Source organism: Oncorhynchus gorbuscha, linkage group LG08, assembly GCF_021184085.1.
Source record: "Oncorhynchus gorbuscha isolate QuinsamMale2020 ecotype Even-year linkage group LG08, OgorEven_v1.0, whole genome shotgun sequence".
NCBI classification, from domain to species: Eukaryota; Metazoa; Chordata; class Actinopteri; order Salmoniformes; family Salmonidae; genus Oncorhynchus; species Oncorhynchus gorbuscha.
The window spans coordinates 76,685,479-76,700,510 of record NC_060180.1 but is presented as its reverse complement, the minus strand read 5'-3'; the positions used below and the strand labels follow the sequence as shown (position 1 = coordinate 76,700,510).

Below are 15,032 nucleotides of genomic sequence, written 5' to 3'. Positions count from 1 at the left end.
TGTTACCAGAGATCACACATCCATACGGACAGCATCAGAGTTCTCCTCAGAGAACATGTTACCAGAGATCACACATCCATATAGACAGCATCAGAGTTCTCAGAGAACATGTTACCAGAGATCACACATCCATATAGACAGCATCAGAGTTCTCAGAGAACATGTTCAGAGTTCTCCTCAGAGAACATGTTACCAGAGATCACACATCCATACGGACAGCATCAGAGTTCTCCTCAGAGAACATGTTACCAGAGATCACACATCCATACGGACAGCATCAGAGTTCTCCTCAGAGAACATGTTACCAGAGATCACACATCCATATAGACAGCATCAGAGTTCTCCTCAGAGAACATGTTACCAGAGATCACACATCCATATAGACAGCATCAGAGTTCTCAGAGAACATGTTACCAGAGATCACACATCCATATAGACAGCATCAGAGTTCTCAGAGAACATGTTACCAGAGATCACACATCCATATAGACAGCATCAGAGTTCTCAGAGAACATGTTACCAGAGATCACACATCCATATAGACAGCATCAGAGTTCTCAGAGAACATGTTACCAGAGATCACACATCCATATAGACAGCATCAGAGTTCTCCTCAGAGAACATGTTACCAGAGATCACACATCCATATAGACAGCATCAGAGTTCTCAGAGAACATGTTACCAGAGATCACACATCCATACGGACAGCATCAGAGTTCTCCTCAGAGAACATGTCTGATAACAGACATGGATAATATAGTGATTATTCTGTCACAATAGTCAGTCCTCTGGATACTGTAACAGAGACACATTTTGGCCCGTCAGAGATGAAAGGGCCCTATGTGCTTCCTTGTGTTCCTGGACAATTTGCAGCTCCAGGTGACGGAGAGCACATCAATTAGGGCTGAGCAAGATAACCAATGGCAGCAAACAAGTTTGTCGAGCTAGAGCGAGTCGGTTTATCTACTTCCTCTCTCTACCTCTGTGCCACACCCAAACTGGTTACACACGTCGTCCCCTGCTCCTCTCCACCCCCCACTCCCAGAGCTCCGCTGATTTTATTTTTGGTTGCATCCAAAATCCAAAATCATATTTAAACTAATTGAATGTTAGCTAGTTGAAATGGCCATGGTTTTATGCTACGTAGCCACTTTAGCAGAATTTTTTACTTTTATTTTTTAACGGTCAATCTCTTAATATTTTAAGTAGTCTCCAAATCAAATTTGTGATAGGCCTAGTTATTACTCGGGTTATAAAACAGCCGTCTAGGTCGTTCCTTCCTCGTATTAGCTTTTTATTCAGGCCCAAATACAGGGCTTTCAGAAAATATTTCCACCCCTTGCCTTTTTTCCACATGTTGTGTAACAAAGTGAGATTCAAATGGATGATTTTTTTTTTTAATCAACGATCAAACAAATACTTTGACAAAGTGAAAATAAATTTGAACATTTTTGTAAAAAAAAATATATATATATATAGTATTAAACCCCCTGAGTCAATATATTTTTAGAATCACCTTTCTGAGTAAGTCTCTGGATTGTGTAACATTTGCCTTTAAAAAAAAATACTTCTCAAAATTCTTCAAGCTCTTTCAAATGCTTTGTTGATCGTTGCTTTGACAACCATTTTCAGGTCTTGCCGTAGATTTTCAAGTGGATTTAAGTCAAAACTATAACTCGACCGCTGTCTTCTTGGTAAAGCAACTCGATTTGGCCTTGTGTTTTATGTCGCTGTCCAGCTGAAAGGTGAATTGGACTCCCGGACTCTGGTGGAAAGCAGACTGAACCAGGCTTTCTAGTATTGTTTTTGCCTGTGCAAAACCTGCACCTTTTAATGGCGGGAGGTTACGCGACTCGAGTCATGTGACATTAAATCTGACTAGTCGAAGTGTTGTCTTCTCTTCCTTAGGTTGTTTTTCTTTCAATTGCTATGTTTGAGTTGTCTTGTGAACAAAACAACGTAAACAGCCAATAAACACAAAGGCAGTGTCTCACTTCAGTAGACCAGCTTGTGTGCCTGTGAGCAGTGCTTCTAAAAACGCATCTTTCCCTCTACTCTCTCTCGGCTCTTCAGGTGCCCCCAGCCAGGGAGTGGAGCAGCGTGAGGTGGAAAAGGCTATTCAGGATTCCTAGTTCTTTGACTTTGTGAGATTCATTTACCAGCTATGAAACAAAATGGCAGAAATACTTTGAAAACAACAAATGCAACATTTTATATTAAAGTAAATGTGATCTTGCTTAAAAAATAATTTGTGCTTATTTTTTTATTTAACTCGGCAAGTCAGTTTAGAACAAATTCTTATTTACAATGACGGCCTACCAAAAGGCAGAAGGCATCCTGCGGGGACGTGGCCTGGGATTTAAAAAACATTAAATAAAAATATAGGACAAAACACATCAAGACGAGACACCACAACACTACATAAAGAGAGACCTAAGACAACAACACAACATGGTAGCAGCACAACATGGTAGCAGCACAACATGGTAGCAGCACAACATGGTAGCAGCACAACATGGTAGCAGCACAACATGGTAGCAGCACAACATGGTAGCAACACATGACAACACAGCATGGTAGCAACACATGACAACACAGCATGGTAGCAACACATGACAACACAGCATGGTAGCAACACATGACAACACAGCATGGTAGCAACACATGACAACACAGCATGGTAGCAACACATGACAACACAGCATGGTAGCAACACATGACAACACAGCATGGTAGCAACACATGACAACACATTTAAGGTTAGCAGTGTGGTTAAGGTTAGATTTTTTTTTTATGGCTTTAGTGAAGTGTGTGTGTGTGTGTGTGTGTGTGTGTGTGTGTGTGTGTGTGTGTGTGTGAGAAGCAGTTCTTTAAGGCATTGTAACAGTACATGTATTCAGCAGCTTGCTGTCACGGCCCCCAGGAGTAATAATAATAATAATAATATATGCCATTTAGCAGACGCTTTTATCCAAAGCGACTTACAGTCATGTGTGCATACATTGGTACTGTAGGGGAGGCTGGGGTTCCCCCAAACTGGGGTGTTCTCTAGGGAGGCTGGGGTTGGAGACATGGTACTGTGGGGGGAGGCTGGGGTTGGAGGTACTGTAGGGAGGGCTGGGGTTGGAGACATGGAGGCTGTTACTGGGGAGGCTGGGGTTGGATGGTACTGTAGGGGAGGCTGGGGTTGGAGGTACTGTAGGGAGGCTGGGGTTGGAGGTACTGTAGGGGAGGCTGGGGTTGGAGGTACTGTAGGGGAGGCTGGGGTTGGAGGTACTGTAGGGGAGGCTGGGGTTGGAGGTACTGTAGGAGAGGCTGGGGTTGGAGGTACTGTAGGGAGGCTGGGGTTGGAGGTACTGTAGGGGAGGCTGGGGTTGGACTGTAGGGGAGGCTGGGGTTGGAGGTACTGTAGGGGAGGCTGGGGTTGGAGGTACTGTAGGAGAGGCTGGGGTTGGAGGTACTGTAGGGGAGGCTGGGGTTGGAGACATGGTACTGAGGGAGGCTGGTTACATGGTACTGTAGGGGAGGCTGGGCTTGGAGGTACTGTAGGGGAGGCTGGGGTTGGAGGTACTGTAGGGGAGGCTGGGGTTGGAGACATGGTACTGTAGGGGAGGCTGGGGTTGGAGGTACTGTAGGGGAGGCTGGGGTTGGAGGTACTGTAGGGGAGGCTGGGGTTGGAGACATGGTACTGTAGGGGAGGCTGGGGTTGGAGGTACTGTAGGGGAGGCTGGGGTTGGAGACATGGTACTGTAGGGGAGACTGGGGTTGGAGGTACTGTAGGGGAGGCTGGGGTTGGAGATGTGGTACTGTAGTTAATGTGTATATTTTGTCAGTAAAAAAGCAAGTGCCATTTAAAATGACTTTATTGACACTGTAGTATCCACTGGTTATATTATAACGTAGCATAGCCTTGTTGTTGTGTACATTTAGCAGACAAGAGACTCTTATTTCCTTAGCCCTTGTCACAATCAAGACACATTTTATAGAAGGAAAAAAACTTAATATCACAGAATAAATTGGAACAGAATATTTTTCCAAATGTAGCTACAGTATCTACAGATTTCTAGAATGTTCAACAGTATGCATGTGTGGTATTCAAAATGGGGTGAAGCAAGAGTTAAAGCATTAAAACATTTTTTTTCCTTTATTTAACCAGGCAAGTCAGTTAAGAACAAATTCTTATTTTCAATGATGGCCTAGGAACAGTGGGTTAACTGCCTGTTCAGGGCCAGAACGACAGATTTGTACCTTGTCAGCTCGGGGGTTTGAACTTGCAACCTTCCGGTTACTAGTGCAATGCTCTAACCACTATGCTACTCTACCCAGTTTATTTTATGGTACAATAATACAAATGTTATTCATAAATAATGAGAAAAATTATAATTTTATTGACTAAATGTGTGTATTGGTTCTCTTAATTTTGATAAGAGAGATGAGTGTAATTCATTTAAAGTTATTTGTTAATGTGAAAATAAATGTAATTTTTAAAAACAATTTTATATATATATATATATTTTTTAAGATTGTGTAATTTATATTTGGGGTGGAGTTACTTGAATTTTGGATGGTAAAAATGGGGTCCCAGTTGAAAAGGTTTGAATACCACCGGTGGTATAAATGAATGACTGTCACTGTCTGTACAGACTGTATTATACACTGGTGGGCTTGGTTGAATGGCTCTGTTTTAAATAAGCTTGTTGTCACTAAACGTGTGTGTGTGTGTGTGTGTGTGTGTGTGTGTGTGTGTGTTTCCCCTTCATAACCACCTGTAGCTTATGGTAATACAATGTGATTGATGAATTGTTTGATGTCTGGTCATCTCCTCACCTCCCTTCTCTCTGTCATCTCATCTCCTCACCTCCTTCCTTCTCTCTGTCATCTCATCTCCTCACCTCCTTCCTTCTCTCTGCCTGGTCGTCTCCTCACCTCTTTCCTTCTCTCTGCCTGGTCGTCTCCTCACCTCTTTCCTTCTCTCTGCCTGGTCGTCTCCTCACCTCCTTCCTTCTCTCTGCCTGGTCATCTCCTCACCTCCTTCCTTCTCTCTGTCTGGTCATCTCCTCACCTCCTTCCTTCTCTCTGTCTGGTCATCTCCTCACCTCCTTCCTTCTCTCTGTCTGGTCATCTCCTCACCTCCTTCCTTCTCTCTGCCTGGTCATCTCCTCACCTCCTTCCTCTCTCTCTGTCACCTCCTTCCTTCTCTCTGTCTGGTCATCTCCTCACCTCCTTCCTTCTCTCTGTCTGGTCATCTCCTCACCTCCTTCCTTCTCTCTGTCTGGTCATCTCCTCACCTCCTTCCTTCTCTCTGCCTGGTCATCTCCTCACCTCCTTCCTTCTCTCTGTCTGGTCATCTCCTCACCTCCTTCCATTCTCTCTGTCTGGTCATCTCCTCACCTCCCTTCTCTCTGTCTGGTCATCTCCTCACCTCCTTCCTTCTCTCTGTCTGGTCATCTCCTCACCTCCTTCCTTCTCTCTGTCTGGTCATCTCCTCACCTCCTTCCTTCTCTCTGTCTGGTCATCTCCTCACCTCCTTCCTTCTCTCTGTCTGGTCATCTCCTCACCTCCTTCCTTCTCTCTGTCTGGTCATCTCCTCACCTCCCTTCTCTCTGTCTGGTCATCTCCTCACCTCTTTCCTTCTCTCTGCCTGGTCGTCTCCTCACCTCTTTCCTTCTCTCTGTCTGGTCATCTCCTCACCTCCTTCCTTCTCTCTGTCTGGTCATCTCCTCACCTCCTTCCTTCTCTCTGTCTGGTCATCTCCTCACCTCCTTCCTTCTCTCTGTCTGGTCATCTCCTCACCTCCTTCCTTCTCTCTGCCTGGTCATCTCCTCACCTCCTCCATTCTCTCTGTCTGGTCGTCTCCTCACCTCCCTTCTCTCTGTCTGGTCATCTCCTCACCTCCTTCCTTCTCTCTGTCTGGTCATCTCCTCACCTCCTTCCTTCTCTCTGCCTGGTCATCTCCTCACCTCCTTCCTTCTCTCTGTCTGGTCATCTCCTCACCTCCTTCCTTCTCTCTGTCTGGTCATCTCCTCACCTCCTTCCTTCTCTCTGTCTGGTCATCTCCTCACCTCCTTCCTTCTCTCTGTCTGGTCATCTCCTCACCTCCTTCCTTCTCTCTGTCTGGTCATCTCCTCACCTCCTTCCTTCTCTCTGTCTGGTCATCTCCTCACCTCCTTCCTTCTCTCTGTCTGGTCATCTCCTCACCTCCTTCCTTCTCTCTGTCTGGTCATCTCCTCACCTCCTTCCTTCTCTCTGTCTGGTCATCTCCTCACCTCCTTCCTTCTCTCTGTCTGGTCATCTCCTTCCTCACCTCCTTCCTTCTCTCTGTCTGGTCATCTCCTCACCTCCTTCCTTCTCTCTGTCTGGTCATCTCCTCACCTCCTTCCTTCTCTCTGTCTGGTCATCTCCTCACCTCCTTCCTTCTCTCTGTCTGGTCATCTCCTCACCTCCTTCCTTCTCTCTGTCTGGTCATCTCCTCACCTCCTTCCTCTCTCTGTCTGGTCATCTCCTCACCTCCTTCCTTCTCTCTGTCTGGTCATCTCCTCACCTCCCTTCTCATCTCCAGCTTCCTTCGACTGTGCTCTGTCTCCTCACCTCCTTTCTTCTCTCTGTCTGGTCATCTCCTCACCTCCTTTCTTCTCTCTGCCCTCTGTCCAGGAGTTCTTTGATCATGCCAAGAAGCTGTGGGATCTCCTCACCTCCTTCCTTCTCTCTGTCTGGTCAGTTGGTTGTGGGAGCTTCTAAAGATCCTCATCCTCCTTCCTAGCCCTCTCTGCCCTCTGTCCAGGAGTTCTTTGATCATGCCAAGAAGCTGTGGGATGACGAGGGAGTGAAGGCGTGCTTTGAGAGATCCAACGAGTACCAGCTCATCGACTGTGCACAATAGTAAGTTCTGTTTCCATCACAAAGCATTGTTGGTTTGGTTGGTTGTGGGAGCTCCTAAAGATAAGCCTAGCTTATCAGTTGGTTGTGGGAGCTCCTAAAGATAAGCCTAGCTTATCAGTTGGTTGTGGGAGCTCCTAAAGATAAGCCTAGCTTATCAGTTGGTTGTGGGAGCTCCTAAAGATAAGCCTAGCCATCAGTTGGTTGTGGGAGCTCCTAAAGATAAGCCTAGCTTATCAGTTGGTTGTGGGAGCTCCTAAAGATAAGCCTAGCCATCAGTTGGTTGTGGGAGCTCCTAAAGATAAGCCTGGCTTATCAGTTGTTGTGGAGGTTGGTTGTGGGAGCTCCTAAAGATAAGCTTAGCCATCAGTTGGTTGTGGGGCTAAAGATATCAGTTGGTTGTGGGAGCTCCTAAAGATAAGCCTGGCTTATCAGTTGGTTGTGGGAGCTCCTAAAGATAAGCCTGGCTTATCAGTTGGTTGTGGGAGCTCCTAAAGATAAGCCTAGCCATCAGTTGGTTGTGGGAGCTCCTAAAGATAACCGTTTGCATGTGTGATGTGTGGCGCTTGGGGATGTGACGTGGTGATGGGAGTTGAATCTGTGAGTCATGTTACTACAACGGTTAGTCTGCTGTCACTTCTTTAGCTCTGCCTTTGCAGGTCATGTCCTTTCTGGCCAGTGTTGCCGGCTTCACAGATTGTAACCACGATGCGAATATCTGATACAGATGCATGTTTGTCTTAAACGGAGCCCTTTGGGTATATAGTAGTGACCTTTATAGTGAATAGGGTTCTGGTATATAGTAGTGACCTTTATAGTGAATAGGGTTCTGGTATATAGTAGTGACCTTTATAGTGAATAGGGTTCTGGTATATAGTAGTGACCTTTATAGTGAATAGGGTTCTGTGACCTTTATATAGTAGTGACCTTTATAGTGAATAGGGTTCTGGTATATAGTAGTGACCTTTATAGTGAATAAGGTTCTGGTATATAGTAGTGACCTTTATAGTGAATAGGGTTCTGGTATATAGTAGTGACCTTTATAGTGAATAGGGTTCTGGTATATAGTAGTGACCTTTATAGTGAATAGGGTTCTGGTATATAGTAGTGACCTTTATAGTGAATAGGGTTCTGGTATATAGTAGTGACCTTTATAGTGAACAGGGTTCTGGTATATAGTAGTGACCTTTATAGTGAATAGGGTTCTGGTATATAGTAGTGACCTTTTTATAGTGAATAAGTGGTTATGGTATATAGTAGTGACCTTTATAGTGAATAGGGTTCTGGTATATAGTAGTGACCTTTATAGTGAATAGGGTTCTGGTATATAGTAGTGACCTTTATAGTGAATAGGGTTCTGGTATATAGTAGTGACCTTTATAGTGAATAGGGTTCTGGTATATAGTAGTGACCTTTATAGTGAATAGGGTTCTGGTATATAGTAGTGACCTTTATAGTGAATAGGGTTCTGGTATATAGTAGTGACCTTTATAGTCTATAGGAAAATAGCCCACCCATTTTCACCTACCTCATTCCCATACTGTTTTTTATACTGTTTTTATTTATTTATTTTTCTGCTCTTTTGCACACCAATATCTCTACCTGTACATGACCATCTGATCATTTATCACTCCAGTGTTAATCTGCAAAACTGTATTATTCGCCTACCTCCTCATGCCTTTTGCACACATTGTATATAGACTGCCCATTTTTTTTCTACTGTGTTATTGACTTGTTAATTGTTTATTCCATGTGTAACTCTGTGTTGTCTGTTCACACTGCTATGCTTTATCTTGGCCAGGTCGCAGTTGCAAATGAGAACTTGTTCTCAACTAGCCTACCTGGTTAAATAAAGGTGAAATAAAAAAAAATATAGTGAATAGGGTTCTGGTATATAGTAGTGACCTTTATAGTGAATAGGGTTCTGGTATATAGTAGTGACCTTTATAGTGAACAGGGTTCTGGTATATAGTAGTGACCTTTATAGTGAATAGGGTTCTGGTATATAGTAGTGACCTTTATAGTGAATAGGGTTCTGGTATATAGTAGTGACCTTTATAGTGAATAGGGTTCTGGTATATAGTAGTGACCTTTATAGTGAATAGGGTTCTGGTATATAGTAGTGGCCTTTATAGGGAATAGGGTTCTGGTATATAGTAGTGACCTTTATAAAAGTAGTGCACTATATAGGGAATAGGTGGCATAGGGCTCTGGTCTAAAATAGTGCACTATATAGGGAACAGGGCTCTGGTCTATAGTAGTGCACTATATAGGGAACAGGGCTCTGGTCTATAGTAGTGCACTATATAGGGAACAGGGCTCTGGTCTAAAGTAGTGCACTATATAGGGAATAGGGCCCTGGTCTATAGTAGTGCCACTATATAGGGAATAGGGCTCTGGTCTATAGTAGTGCCACTATATAGGGAATAGGGCTCTGGTCTATAGTAGTGTTACTGTATAGGGAATAGGGCTCTGGTCTATAGTAGTGCACTATATAGGGAATAGGGCTCTGGTCTATAGTAGTGCCACTATATAGGGAATAGGGCCCTGGTCTATAGTAGTGCCACTATATAGGGAATAGGGCTCTGGTCTGTAGTAGTGTACTATATAGGGAATAGGGCCCTGGTCTATAGTAGTGTACTATATAGGGAATAGGGCTCTGGTCTATAGTAGTGCACAATATAGGGAATAGGGCTCTGGTCTATAGTAGTGCACAATATAGGGAATAGGGCCCTGGTCTATAGTAGTGCACTATATAGGGAATAGGGCTCTGGTCTATAGTAGTGCCACTATATAGGCAATAGGGCCCTGGTCTATAGTAGTGCCACTATATAGGGAATAGGGCCCTGGTCTATAGTAGTGCCACTATATAGGGAATAGGGCTCTGGTCTATAGTAGTGCCACTATATAGGGAATAGGGTGTCATATGTGTCTCTGACTTGCTGAGTGTAAAATTGAATAAAACGTGTTTACCGTAGTATATATATATATATACTGTAGGGTTGTACTGTAGGGTTGTACTGTAGGGTTGTACTGTAGGGTTGTACTGTAGGGTTGTGTTGTAGGGTTGTACTGTAGGGTTGTAGGGTTGTACTGTAGGGTTGTGTTGTAGGGTTGTACTATAGGGTTGTACTGTAGGGTTGTAGGGTTGTAGGGTTGTAGGGTTGTACTGTAGGGTTGTACTGTAGGGTTGTACTGTAGAGTTGTACTGTAGAGTTGTACTGTAGAGTTGTACTGTAGGGTTGTACTGTAGGGTTGTAGGGTTGTACTGTAGGGTTGTAGGGTTGTACTGTAGGTTGTTGTAGGGTTGTACTGTAGGGTTGTAGGGTTGTACTGTAGGGTTGTACTGTAGGGTTGTACTGTAGGGTTGTACTGTAGGGTTGTACTGTAGGGTTGTACTGTAGGGTTGTACTGTAGGGTTGTACTGTAGGGTTGTACTGTAGGGTTGTACTGTAGGGTTGTACTGTAGGGTTGTAGGGTTGTACTGTAGGGTTGTAGGGTTGTACTGTAGGGTTGTACTGTAGGGTTGTTGTAGGGTTGTACTGTAGGGTTGTACTGTAGGGTTGTACTGTAGGGTTGTACTGTAGGGTTGTGTTGTAGGGTTGTACTGTAGGGTTGTACTGTAGGGTTGTACTGTAGGGTTGTAGGGTTGTAGGTTTGTACTGTAGGGTTGTACTGTAGGGTTGTACTGTAGGGTTGTACTGTAGAGTTGTACTGTAGAGTTGTACTGTAGAGTTGTACTGTAGGGTTGTACTGTAGAGTTGTAGGGTTGTACTCTAGGGTTGTACTGTAGAGTTGTAGGGTTGTACTGTAGGGTTGTAGGGTTGTACTGTAGGGTTGTAGGGTTGTACTGTAGGGTTGTAGGGTTGTACTCTAGGTTGTTGTAGGGTTGTACTGTAGGGTTGTGCTGTAGGGTTGTGCTGTAGGGTTGTGCTGTAGGGTTGTACTGTAGGGTTGTGCTGTAGAGTTGTGCTGTAGGGTTGTGCTGTAGAGTTGTAGGGTTGTACTCTAGGGTTGTACTGTAGAGTTGTAGGGTTGTACTGTAGGGTTGTACTGTAGGGTTGTACTGTAGGGTCGTACTGTAGGTGTAGTAGACCTTACAGTGACATGTTGAATACAACAGGTGTAGTAGACCTTACAGTGACATGTTGAATACAACAGGTGTAGTAGACCTTACAGTGAAATGCTGAATACAACAGGTGTAGTAGACTTTACAGTGAAATGCTGAATACAACAGGTGTAGTAGACCTTACAGTGAAATGCTGAATACAACAGGTGTAGTAGACCTTACAGTGAAATGCTGAATACAACAGGTGTAGTAGACCTTACAGTGAAATGCTGAATACAACAGGTGTAGTAGACCTTACAGTGAAATGCTGAATACAACAGGTGTAGTAGACCTTACAGTGAAATGCTGAATACAACAGGTGTAGTAGACCTTACAGTGAAATGCTGAATACAACAGGTGTAGTAGACCTTACAGTGAAATGCTGAATACAACAGGTGCAGTAGACCTTAAGGTGAAATGCTGACTTACAAGCCTTTAACCAACAGTGCAGTTTCAAAAAAGTATGGATAAGAAGAAGCAATAGAAGTAACAAATAACTAAAGAGAAGCAGTAAAATAACAATAGGAAGACTATATACAGGGGGTACCGGTACAGAGTCAATGTGGAGGCTATATACAGGGTGTTACGGTACAGAGTCAATGTGGAGGCTATATACAGGGTGTTACGGTACAGAGTCAATGTGGAGACTATATACAGGGTGTTACGGTACAGAGTCAATGTGGAGGCTATATACAGGGTGTTACGGTACAGAGTCAATGTGGAGGCTATATACAGGGGGTACCGGTACAGAGTCAATGTGGAGGCTATATACAGGGGGTACCGGTACAGAGTCAACGTGGAGGCTATATACAGGGGGTACCGGTACAGAGTCAACATGGAGGCTATATACAGGGCGTACCGGTACAGAGTCAATGTGGAGGCTATATACAGGGGGTACCTGTACAGAGTCAATGTGGAGGCTATATACAGGGGGTACCGGTACAGAGTCAATGTGGAGGCTATATACAGGGGGTACCTGTACAGAGTCAATGTGGAGGCTATATACAGGGGGTACCGGTACAGAGTCAACGTGGAGACTATATACAGGGGGTACCGGTATAGAGTCAATGTGGAGGCTATATACAGAGGGTACCTGTACAGAGTCAATGTGGAGGCTATATACAGGGGGTACCGGTACAGAGTCAATGTGGAGGCTATATACAGGGGGTACCGGTACAGAGTCAACGTGGAGACTATATACAGGGGGTACCGGTTATTTGAGGTAGTATGTACATGTAGGTAGAGTTATTAAAGTGACTATGCATAGATGATAACAACAGAGAGTAGCAGCGGTGAGAGAGGGGGAGGGGCAATGCAAATAGTCTGGATAGCCATTTTGATTTTGTGTTCAGGAGTCTTATGGCTTGGGGGTAGAAGCTGGTTAGAAGCCTCTTGGACCTAAACTTGGTGCTCTGGTACCGGTTGCCGTGTGGTAGCAGAGAGAACAGTCTATGGGAGGGTGGCTGGAGTCTTTGACCATTTTTAGGGCCTTCCTCTGACACCGCCTGGTATAGAGGTACACAATCCATGTTTCGAGGGTTAAAAATTATTCTTTAACCCGTCTCCTCCCCTTCATCTACACTGATTTGAAGTGGATTTAACAAGTGACATAAATAAGGGATCATATCTTTCACCTGGACTCACCTGGTCAGTCTACGAGATGGAAAGAGCAGGTGTTCTTAATGTTTTATATATCCAGTGTATATTTAGTCAATAAAAAAGCAAGTGCCATTTTAAGATTTAATTTATTGAAACCGTAATATCGACTGGTTATATTATAAAGTAGCATAGCCTTGTTTTGTAAAATTAGCAGACAAGACTCTTATTTCCTGAGCCCCTTGTCACAGTCAAGACACCAAAAAATAAAACATGATGTAATATCACAGAATTAAAATGGAACAGAATATTTTTTCCAAATTAATATAATTGCCTGTGTGAAATCACTGGAAACCATTCCCCGGAAAACAGTTATTTAAAGAGCTGAGCGACAAACCGAAATCAGTATTTTTCTTATTTTTTTTCTCGATAAACAGATATTCAATTTAGATTATTTTGCCTGTTCCCTTGTACTTGTCAAAAAAAATATGGATGAACAATTCCACGTTGAACACTGTATGGGGATGAATGATGGATTAAGGATATTGATTTGGTGAGTTAGACCTAGGCTTAAAGATTCAGATGAAAATACTCTCTTTTTTTCTAACTGTTTTTTGCATATTTTCAGTGTGGAATCTATGTTATTAAAGGGGGTTATAACCTAGGCTAACCAATTCTAAGTGGCACTAGTAGTTTGCAAAGTTGCATAAGCGGAAAATAGACAAGACAGTTAGAAAACTGCGGCTCATTGTTAGAACACATGGTTTCCTATTTTGATCAACCAGTCCATTTTGAAATTGTGATAAAACCTTTGTCATTTGTCAAGGAATGTAGGTCTGTGTATCCTATCGGTTATGTGTTTTCTGTAGGCCTAACGGGAGCTTGTATATCAGTCAGTTAGATGTGTTTTCTGTAGGCCTAACGGGAGCTTGTGTGGGCAGTCAGTTAGATGTGTGTTCTGTAGGCCTAACGGGAGCTTGTGTATCCCTCAGTTAGATGTGTGTTCTGTAGGCCTAACGGGAGCTTGTATATCAGTCAGTTAGATGTGTGTTCTGTAGGCCTAACGGGAGCTTGTGTATCAGTCAGTTAGATGTGTGTTCTGTAGGCCTAACGGGAGCTTGTATATCAGTCAGTTAGATGTGTTTTCTGTAGGCCTAACGGGAGCTTGTATATCCCTCAGTTAGATGTGTTTTCTGTAGGCCTAACGGGAGCTTGTGTGGGGGCAGTCAGTTAGGTGTGTTTTCTGTAGGCCTAACGGGAGCTTGTGTGGGCAGTCAGTTAGATGTGTGTTCTGTAGGCCTAACGGGAGCTTGTATATCAGTCAGTTAGATGTGTTTTCTGTAGGCCTAACGGGAGCTTGTGTGGGGGCAGTCAGTTATGTGTGGTGTGTTTTCAGTCAGTTAGATGGTTTTCCTACGGGAGCTTGTGTGGGGGCAGTCAGTTAGGTGTGCTTGTATATCCCTCAGTTAGATGTGTTTTCTGTAGGCCTAACGGGAGCTTGTGTGGGGGCAGTCAGTTAGATGTGTGTTCTGTAGGCCTAACGGGAGCTTGTGTGGGCAGTCAGTTAGATGTGTTTTCTGTAGGCCTAACGGGAGCTTGTGTGGGGGCAGTCAGTTAGATGTGTGTTCTGTAGGCCTAACGGGAGCTTGTGTGGGGCAGTCAGTTAGATGTGTGTTCTGTAGGCCTAACGGGAGCTTGTATATCAGTCAGTTAGATGTGTTTTCTGTAGGCCTAACGGGAGCTTGTATATCAGTCAGTTAGATGTGTGTTCTGTAGGCCTAACGGGAGCTTGTATATCAGTCAGTTAGATGTGTGTTCTGTAGGCCTAACGGGAGCGAGAGTAAGTGAGACACGGAGGGGGAAAGTGGAATTTAGGGAGAAGAACTGTGATGTTTAGCTTCTTTTTTTTGTAGTGTCTAACAAGTACACATGTACAAATGGGACACTAGAGTTAAAGCAAATGAACATGGTCTTGAGGACAACAACAGGTCACATTCCACCTAATAGTGTTGCAGTATTTGAATGTGATCTCTGGTTTGTTCGTATTCCATTCCAGGCTTAAACCCAGGCAGGTACGCACACACTATATATATATAATATAGCCCCACCCAGGCAGGTACGCACACACTATATATATATATAATATAGCCCCACCCAGGCAGGTACGCACACACTATATATATATATATAATATATAATATAGCCCCACCCAGGCAGGTACGCACACACTATATATATATATATAATATATATAATATAGCCCCACCCAGGCAGGTACGCACACACTATATATATATATATATATATATATATAATAATACGCACACACTATATATATATATATATATATAATATAGCCCCACCCAGGCAGGTACGCACACACTATATATATATATATATAATAATATATATAATATAGCCCCACCCAGGCAGGTACGCACACACTATATAT

At 43.7% G+C, this 15,032-nt stretch overlaps 1 protein-coding gene across 2 annotated transcripts in view; it reads left to right on the top strand.

Annotated features, from left to right (window-relative positions):
* LOC124042193 (guanine nucleotide-binding protein G(olf) subunit alpha) overlaps positions 1 to 15,032 on the top strand; it is a 112,553-nt gene that overhangs the window by 42,944 nt on the left and 54,577 nt on the right. For both annotated transcript variants that reach the window (XM_046360596.1, XM_046360597.1), the window contains exon 5: positions 6,782 to 6,879. In XM_046360596.1, the coding sequence (XP_046216552.1) occupies positions 6,782 to 6,879 (98 nt within the window). The remainder of the gene's footprint in view (positions 1 to 6,781; positions 6,880 to 15,032) is intronic.